General features: G+C 29.9%; 1 protein-coding gene across 1 annotated transcript; it reads right to left on the minus strand.

The window, feature by feature from the left end:
- Positions 1-670: 670 nt before the first annotated feature.
- LOC111058683 lies at positions 671-8641 on the minus strand. The gene is made up of 11 exons (XM_039438235.1): positions 7945-8641; positions 7050-7239; positions 6251-6333; positions 5764-5842; positions 5106-5249; positions 4597-4759; positions 3903-4076; positions 2776-2920; positions 1887-2018; positions 1432-1541; positions 671-1005 (listed from the first exon to the last, which is right to left on the minus strand). Exons 1-11 carry the CDS (start codon positions 8024-8026, stop codon positions 874-876), a joined length of 1434 nt encoding a protein of 477 aa, XP_039294169.1. The 5' UTR covers positions 8027-8641; the 3' UTR covers positions 671-873.
- Positions 8642-10210: the final 1569 nt, after the last annotated feature.

A 10210-nucleotide genomic window follows, 5' to 3' on the forward strand; every position in this document is an offset into this window, starting at 1 on the left:
AATTTAGTTTCTCAACTTATCAACTTAGTTCACTACATTACAATTATACACTCAAAGAAAATCCGTGCGCAAAGAACTGATTTGAACATAAATATATAGGAAAGGGGGGGAATGTTATGATGTATAGTGCTTCCACTACATATAAATACATTTTATAAGAGCATTATGCCTATATCAATCGATAAGATATTTTATTTATTATTCAGCAGGGGTGCCCAACACGCCAAGTACATACGCACCCCCCCCCCTGAAGTTAGAGAAAATTCCACTGTGCTCACCCCACATCTTGGGAGAATAGCTGATTCTAAACACTGATTAGACATTTTTTGGGACCCTTTGATTTTGAGTCCTCTTCCAAGAATTTCGAGCTAGCAAGGCCCCCTTTTGTAGGCACCCCTGCGATTCAGTGACCTCCTGTGAAGGAGTAGGCCCTATTACGTTTTTTTTTTGTTGAAACAGTAGTTGAACAGTAATTATACTATATTGAATAAGTTATTGTTAGTGTATCATCTAAAATTCTAAATTATTGTGTAATTTACCTGATAATAGACATCTTGCATGTGACGAGAGCAATAATTTCTAGAGTAGAATAACAATCTTGGTATAGTGAAAATAATAAACAAGTATTGAGTTACATGCAGCTTCAAATTCAATTCCGATTGAGAAAAGATTTCAGAATCAAAATAGTTTGGAAAAATGAAGATTAAACAAATAATAAATTTGAACTTATTGTAACATAATTTATTGGCTATCAATGATCATATTAATAATTATGATATTATTTAATTATTTATATACGTTCATATTATTGAAAAATTAATGAAGCAGCGCGCCTATAAAACTTGAAACCATTGTAGGTCTGCTAACTCATCTCTATTTGTCATGAGTATTTTGAGAAAGATTGATCAGATGTCGTCGATCGTACAGCTTTGGAAGAGAGCGTTTCTCTAGGATATTGTTCAGTTCTTTAATTTCTTCATTCAGGGTTTCTTTGCGTTTTGAACCCTGCAACAGTCGATGATAAATATCAGCCTATTTATTTATTTCTTTTCAAGAAAAAGGTGATTTTAGTCTATCGAATTGAAAAACTAACCAGTCATAGAGGCCTATTCCTCAAAAATACACACAAATATAGGTCTAGTAGATTCAAAAATATTTACTCAAAGCATATAGAACCTCAGAAAAACTTATGATTCTTTCAGAAATCTACCCAGATGCATTGAAAATGGCCCTCATAGAAATAATTGATATATAGCTGTATGAATAATAATTATTGTCCTACTGTATGATAATTTCCAATAATAAGTAACGAACAATACTGTATGAATACAAATAGAAATGGAAGAGCATATATTCATTTTTTTTTCGTTGAAAAACCGTTGAAACTCACAGATATTTGTGAGTTTAAGTGACATATAATATTATACTCACCTCAACTTTGATTCCCATTAGACCGAAGCCATTGACTTGTGGACCGACGGTGCTTTGATATGTTGCTGCTTCTTGTAAAGCATGCAATCCTATTTTCCCAAAATAATTGTCTGAAAAATATTCATGATTACATTATATCCATTCACATCACCATAACAACATTATTCCTGGTTCAGAAAAAAAACAATTAAGTTCTCTAAACGTAAACAGTGTATAAAAAGAAATTGAAAAGGTGGTTTTCAGGAGAAGATTGTATAGAATAGATGAAACTATTGAGAGAGATTGTGAGTTTTTACAAGATTTCCAAATTTATTGACAAAATATTATTAAAATGTGAAAAGCTTTGAAATTTCTGAGTTTCATTACGGAAAGGCTTCCTCATCATATGCATGCAGGAGAATTTAATTTGAATTTGACTCATTTAAAATAAATAAGAAGAGAGTTATTACACTCACAACTGAGGTTCAAATATGCCAAAGCAAAATTCCCCACACAATACTTGATGTCACCATCTTTATAGACAGTTGTGAGTAGTGGATGTAGATCTCCATTCATAATATTGGTTACAGATATGAATGGGTTTGCCACTGAAATGCAATTATTATTATTATTATTATTATGAATGCATATAGGGTGAAAATAAAAATTTTATTTAATATCAACTATCAATTAAGTGAAGCTTCTCATTTAGAATTGGATAAAAATTCACAAGTACCCTTTTCTCATTAAAACTATATTGTAGTAGCCCTATAAGGAAAAGTGATTACTCTTCATAGAGTTAGTAAGTATTTTTGAAAGTATAGTCAAATGTATATGAATGAATAAATAATTTTGATATCTGTTATTATTATTATTTATCCATAAATACCATCACAAATCATATAGTTATAACTGGGAGAAAGCAGCAGGCTTAGCCCAAAACTGTTCTCCTCCTAAAACTTTATTATAAACAGAAACATTTCCAAAATATAGGTTACTCATGATTTACTTTCAAGAATTTATGTCCAATTTTTTAAAATTAAGAAACTGTAAATTTTAAATTGATAAGGATGATTGGATTTACACTTGATAATCACTGAGAACATGAGAAAAATTTATAGTTAGGCTTTCTCAAAGAAAATTTGAAGCCAAAAATTATGTATCATGAATCGTGACATTTTTTCCGAAAATGAACTCACAATTATGTAAATTGTGTATTATGAGTACCTTATGTATGTTATTTTAATTATAACTGATATTATAATGAATCTATTTATCAGCTTGAAAGTCAGACTATAGATTTTATTTTGTAATTTTAAGTATCTATCAGGACTAGTTCTAGAATATTAAAAAAATAATGAATACTGTCTGAAATGGTGTCTTGATGAGTCCTTGCATCATCACTGACTGTTCCAATACTAGTCTCATTGGATGAGGAGCTACTTTCTCGTTGTTTGAAAACAGAAAATCTTTCAACAGCATTGCAAATTGAATCAATGCACTCTTTTCCCTAGAAAAAAAGGAAATAAATCAAACCCCGTCAACCACTTCCCAAAAAGTAGAATGAGATAATTAGACTACACTTAGGCTAAAAAAGCTTGATTTAAAATTATTTATATTTAAAAAAATATGAGAAAATGTTTTGTTTATTGAAGCTATAGAATACACAGAATACAGAAGCCGTCAATCACCAATAAATTAAATTTCAGAAGAGAAAGTGGAGAAGATCTCATCCGAAAAATCAATGATGATGCTTAGAAAAATACAATATTCAAAGAACGGTACGTATAATACAACAAGGTAGGTATCAACGTAGATAGATAGATAGATATATCTTGGCTGGGTATTACAATAGATACCGTAACCAATCTATATGGCTATTTTCTAGCATTACCTACTATAATAATAGTAACTTGAGGGTGAGGTAAGGTATTTTAGCCCCTCAAATAGCAAAGCAAACTCTGTATAGCATAAAAAATTCAAGGTGCAAATTATATAGTTCAATATACATATTCATATAAATGAGATAAGTATTATTTGAAAATATTGTGAGCCCCTATTTCACCGATTCAAATTAGCCCCTATTTATCGATTTCACTACCTAATACATCGACTGATTGATTTCATAACTTAACTAGAGCTGCGTTTACACCAAATTTATTAACAAAAAGTTTATTTTCACCCCTTATAGATTCTATCAGATTAAACGTAGCTTGACAAACACATATGCACATCATGTGTATGATAAGTTATGTTCAATCTAATAGAATCTATAAGGACGGAAAAATAAACATTTTGTTAATAACTTTGGTGTGAATGCAGCTCTATTCATTTTTCAACGAGATATGATTCACAGGAATTCTCAGTTCATCTGTGGATAGGCAGACATCTTGTGAGGCGTGAGGACAAACGACTTTGTTCTTTAAAAATGCTAGCAAAATGATTTATCCTTCAAATTATTAGAATATGAATTGACAGCAAAACATCATTACATGTTTGATGGCAGCAGACTCCAAATATTTGATGAACATGAAACGTCTTTCTCTGTCTTCTTCAGGTGAAATTGGAAATCTTTTCATAACTCCAGCTATCATTTCAATGCCACTGTCTGTTATCAGGTTATTGGCCAAAGAGAGGTAGTGAAGTTTAAAATTTGTCCTCAGAGCCTTAAAAAACAATGACAAAGTGGAAGTAAGATTTTTTTGCAATTTTGGCAATGAATAAATAATTTACTTTATTCATCTGTAGAATTATATCACATTAATAATAGTGAAATAGGTAGTTATTAATTATTTGATGACTATTGATAAGAAATAAAGAAGCTTCTCTATTCAATCGAGAAACTTCTCTGTTCAATAGTTTGAACAGTAGGTTTATGTTATGCATATGTAGTTAAGTAGTCGATCACCCTAAATAGCCTATTTCAAAATAAATTTCTCGATCCACCTACTCTTCTTAAAATCATATTGGTGTTAGTTTTTGGACATGAAAATCGAAATATTCCCCTACAATAAGAAACATATTTCTACAATAATTAAAATATAAGAAAAGTTCTACAATTTAACAAATATACTTCTACAATATTTCGGAGAATCGAAATATTGTAGAAGCATTATCTTTTAATAATTGAGTATTATTTCCAATAAATAGACTGAATAATAGAACTAATCAATACAGAGATTGTACCATTGTTATGAATAATAGTCCAGAATCTTGAATTGCATTTCCATTCAAAACAAGCGAAAGTAATCTTTGTTTAAGTTCAGGTTTCTTAAACTCTAAAGCTTCAGCAATCAGTCTTGCCCCTTTACATTCGATTTTACAATTCCTCAATGATAAATGTTCTAATCTGGAATTTGAAAAAATCAGTTTATAGTGTACTAGACCTTTCTTTTGTTAAAGGTCACAAAGAAGGAGATATAAAATGACAGGAATTAGAATTTTCTCAAAAATTAAAACGTATTTCCTCAATTTATTGATAGTTATTCAACCTTTTTTATTAATTTATTGTTACAAAGATTAAAAAATTGAAATTCACGTTCCTCAAAAATATCCAGAACATAATTATTCTAATGTATAAATATTTATGATCCTCCTTTAAGTAACTGGATTTTGTAAATTCACAAAACTGACATTTTGAAACAGAATAGAATTTTAATAGTTATTTCACTATAATTGCAATATACTTAACTTACGTTGTTCCATCTATGAGGAGGTGATAGTTTTGTTCCGGAACTACATTCATATCCAAGCTTAGATCGTTGATAGTGTTGTTCTCCGATCTGAGTTGTTTAGCAATAATTTCTATTGATTTTGCATTGAGACAGCAATCTATCAAGCTGAAAAAACAAAAATTGATTACAAATATTAATTGAACAATGGAGGATATTCACTATAGTGAGGTCCACGTTATAATGACAGTATATGATCAACTTTGGTTTTGCTATGCTTGTCTATCATTCGACAAAGCCGGTGGTACTATCCTTTTCTAGGTCAACAACGATGTCAATTATGTTTTTGACAGTGTAGAAATATAATTTATTAATGCAGAGAATCGGCATCGCTATTCTTATTTCTTTATCCACTTCCATTATAACGTGGACCACACTATAGTAGGTTTATTTTTTGAAAACATAAACGCTCTTAGTGTACACAGTAATCTGCCCAATCTTTAACTTATAAGCATAAGTTATCTTACACAACTTATATCATAAATTATAATCATCAGAGAAAATCGACTCTTAATAAAAACAAAATAGATTGAAAACAGCTATTATAGTTTTGAAGTACTGTAAGTTACTGACTACTGACTGCTACTATACTAGGCCTAATATTACCACAATAAACACTTACTGTAGTTTTGATATTGTTGCATACTTTGAAGAGATCAAAAAACAATTACATAGGATTGATTCATCACATACTTCAGCCTCTGAAACATATGATAAAGAGTTTTAGAGTCAATTGAAGTCGAAAAATTTCTCTTATGTCCCTATGTCTAAAAAAAATGTATATTTTATAATATACTATAATAATATCAAGTAATCAAATAAGTATTGAAGCATCCTGTAAAAGTACCTTTTATGGAAATATTTCAATAATATTTATAAGTGATCAAGTAAGAATTGAAGCATCCAATGAAAGCTCCTTTTATAAAAACTATTGCAATGATAAAGAGGTTCTGTATTGAAAAAGCTATTGCACTTTAAAAGGAGTGGTGTTGAAGTATACCTATTGCATTCAATTCTATATAGGGTCTGTATTGATAAAGCAATTGCACTTTAGTGGAGTAGAGTTGTATACTACAACTCTATGGAATCTAAAAAATCGCTGCACTTACCTTCAATTCTCAAAGACTCTATGGATTCAACTGATTCATCGAATCCAATTCCAAGAAGAATCTCTACCTTTCCACTTTCTGAGCTGAAATAGAATAGATCATGACAAAAATAATATTTTTTTATTTTCTTTAATAATTCTGTCAAGATTAAGAATGATTGTAAGATATTTTTGTAAGAAACAATTTAACACTTCAAATTCATTTTTAACCCTGCATTAATCAGCAAGTTCTTGACTTACACTTAGCACTTGACTTTCAAACCGCACACCTCCACTTTAGTCGATTTTCTTTGGATAACTTTTTGAAATTTGTTTCACTTATACCAGTACAGCCGTAGTAAAATGAACACTTGCAGTCTGAACAGCGAAGCGATAGCTGTTCTTCAGTAACACTATTATCGCAATTCAAGCACGCACATTTTTGCATTTTAGCAAACAAATTTGTAAGACCAAACGAATGACTAGCTATGTTCTGTTTTTATTGTTTGTTTAATGTTTTCATGATGACCAGTGATGACATGTCTTAGTTATCAGGCTGATGATGTGACCTGTGTGGCCACAAAACCATGTTCTTATAGCCTACCAAAAATTAATAAATTTAGTTGTCAAAATTCATGTGTTTTATTTAATTTGGTATATTCCAATTTCAAGAAAGGCTGATTTTTTCGACAACAATTTAGACATTTCTTGAAATATGCGACTTTATATTGATATGATAATTCTCTAAATAGAATAGGTACATTTTAGAATTTCTGTACCATTCTTATAATTTTGAATTCCATAATAGATATGTAACTTACATGGCAGGAGTTTGCAACACATCTGGTGTGTCAAAAAATGGTGACTCCTCAATGATTTGGTTCTTGGCAAGTTCCACGCCTTGTTTATCAATAAACCTTCCATTGAATAAAACTTGGACATTGAAGTAATAAACATCATTATTAGATGTCAGTTCATTCAGATAACTTTTCAGGTCGATTACTTTTTCGTCTGAAAAATATAAATAGCCTATGGATTATAAATGAATAGAAGAGAATTTTAGTATTTTCAAAATAATACTTATTCAATAAGATAATGATCAATCAACGAATATCAAATCAAATCAATTTTATCGTTCACATCATTTGTAACATGAAATTCATCAGTAAAAGAACTTTTTATCAGTAATAAAATTTGATGCAGAAAACAGATGACTTCTACCATGAAAAATTAATTATAACTTAAGTTGAAAATGCTGATGATGATGTCAAGAAATAATTGAAGCAAACAATAAATTTTTACTACTCATAAAAAAGCAAGAAGCTTTTGTACGTGAATAAATATACCGGTATAGTCTAGAAACTGTGACATTTGAAGACCTCATGTCTTTTTTTGAAAAAAATTAAGAAGCATCACTAGTGGATTGACTTGCTATTACCTTGATTAAAATCAACTCATGAAATTAAGTGCGTTTCCACTACTGTACCTACTCTTTATTATCAATTATTATTCCTCTCCTATTTTACCAGGTTTAAACTTATACAGCTTTACATTTTATAACATCCCACCTTTACCTCTACCTTCACATCTCAACTTTACCTAATGTATAAAATGTGTTTTCTATTCATTCATTAAAATTCTTACAATCAAAATATACATAAAAATAGATTTAAAAAATTACTATCAAAAGATTCAATAACAACCTAATTTTCTTACGTGATTCCAATTCATCTGGATGGGAATAATGAAACGATTTTTGTATTTGCTTTGTTGATTTATCCTTATTTTTATGTTTCATTTGAAAGCTTTGCTTGAGTAAATCTTAGCACAGGCGCTACTTTAATAACCTTTGAATATTAATACTATAAGTTACTGTTCTAATAGTAGGCGAAGACTGTGTGTAAGTTTCCAAAAAGTTTTATCAAGCCTCATCTAAAATTCTAAATTACAGTTTGTAAGGAGAGAATCATATGGTAAAATACATGTGATTTTTATGGATATATAATAAAATCAATCAAGTGCCAGCTATCAAATATATGTGATTTGATAGAAAATAAAAAGAGTACTTGCAGGACCTCCTAAATAAAGGAGATATATAGGTGGTCAGGACCTACAGGTATATATAGGAAGTCCTAAGTAGGTCCTGGTATTATAATTTATAACTTGTATAGCTTAATACCAAGAAAAATGAGAGTAAATAAAAATATTCTCTTTGCTGATAAAAAATATTGGAAGTGAGTCTAGGCATACACAACTGATACAATACTATCTTTACTCTAAAACAGTACGGTACAGTATCTACACTCTTTAAACAGTATCTTTACTCTATATCTAGGTAAGAAAATTCATTTTTATGTTGGAAATTCAGGTACTAATATTATATGTTTCATCATAGTTATCATTTCACAATCAAACATAAAGAACCTGAAAGCTGAACCTGATGAATCTGAAGCTGATGAACCTGAAACTGATGAACCTGAACCTGATGAACCTGAAACTGGACATCATGAACAACAAAGCCACAACTGATAGCTTATAAAAATTTGGTCTTTCATTAGAAGATGCAATCAACAGGATATATTATTTTGAATGAAAAAGACTAAGAAATTGTCAAAAAACCACTGATGGTTTTTTTGACATTTGACAAACTGATCAGTGGTTTTTTTGACAATTTCTTAGTCTTTTTCATTCAATATGAATAATTACCACAATATCAACTTCTCAACTACACAAAAATATATTATTTTAATTATTATTGTTTGGTTAACTTTAACAGACGACACATAGTTTTACAATTGACATCTTGTTGCAGAATCGGATTCATATTTCAACTCTTATAATCTAATCTTAAAATTTCAAAAAAGTATTTTTCTGATTTCATATGGTAATAAACAATTACCTAATGGACGATCTTTCATTGATAAAGAATATTTTATCAATATTCAGGTATATTTCTTGTTTTGATACATCTATATTGGAGAAATTTAAATCAGAATTCCATCTAATATTGTACCCTATTATTTGAGTATTTTTGGTACCTATTATCTTAGTTTAATATCCCTATTTTCTCCAAACAATCTAAGCTACCTACTCTACATTGAACATTATTGGGGTACTTATATTCATTTCAATTTAACTGCTGACCAACTAGTAAGAGACCACATGCACAGATCGTTCAAGAGCAATTTAATGAATGGAGAGCAATAATATAATGAATGGATCCTCAGTAGAGTAAAACATTGTACTTTGTCAAGAAATAAAAATAAAAAATCCAAGTACCCTTTTTTTAATTTACACGCAACATGTTTCATATTTATGTTTTTATTTCTATTTCTTCATAATTAAGAGTAGCACAACAAAAAAAGGTGATTGTATCTGTGTAAAATCAAGCATTCACGCACACGCATGCACGCATGATACCATTGTCTATAGTCATGTCTATTCATGTCTATAGTCAATGATGATACTGTACTAAGATGGATGCGTAAAAGTGTTTTTGATCTACACTCATCACGGAGGGAATAAATCTCTCTCATCCTCTTTGCTTCGTCCAAGTTCAATACAAACATAGACCAGATGGCTCCAATGTGAGAGAGAAACCGTTTCAGAGATTACTATTTATATTTACCACTACTACTACTACTACAACTACAACTACTACTACTTGTATATCTATATCTATACAATATATATCTATGCAATATATATAATATTATTGTATGTGCACGCAGTACATGAAAGTGCGCCACACAGTAGAAGCAATAAATAAATAATCAGTTCGAGGCTCTATCCTTGGATTATTTTCGGGTGAAACGTGAAATGTGGTAAGCATATGGTTGCCCTATTACAAATGATGGAATAAGATTAATGAAAGAAGATTTCATATAACTTTGGAATTTTGTAATCCTATTTGGAAATCGGTGGGACTTGAGTTTGAAAGATCCATTCTAGCTCTTATGATTGAATTTAACATGTATCAGTG

Source organism: Nilaparvata lugens, chromosome 11 (assembly GCF_014356525.2).
Source record: "Nilaparvata lugens isolate BPH chromosome 11, ASM1435652v1, whole genome shotgun sequence".
Taxonomy (NCBI): Eukaryota; Metazoa; Arthropoda; class Insecta; order Hemiptera; family Delphacidae; genus Nilaparvata; species Nilaparvata lugens.

Bases quoted from the DNA above. Each gene is read 5' to 3' on its own strand.
- LOC111058683 (XM_039438235.1), bottom strand. From the start codon at position 8,026: ATGAAACATAAAAATAAGGATAAATCAACAAAGCAAATACAAAAATCG. The intron at 6,334-7,049 runs GTAAGTTACATA...ATTCTATTTCAG, and splicing joins GTGTTGCAAACTCCTGCCAT to CTCAGAAAGTGGAAAGGTAG. The intron at 4,760-5,105 runs GTAAGTTAAGTA...TTCAAATTCCAG, and splicing joins CTCCTCATAGATGGAACAAC to ATTAGAACATTTATCATTGA.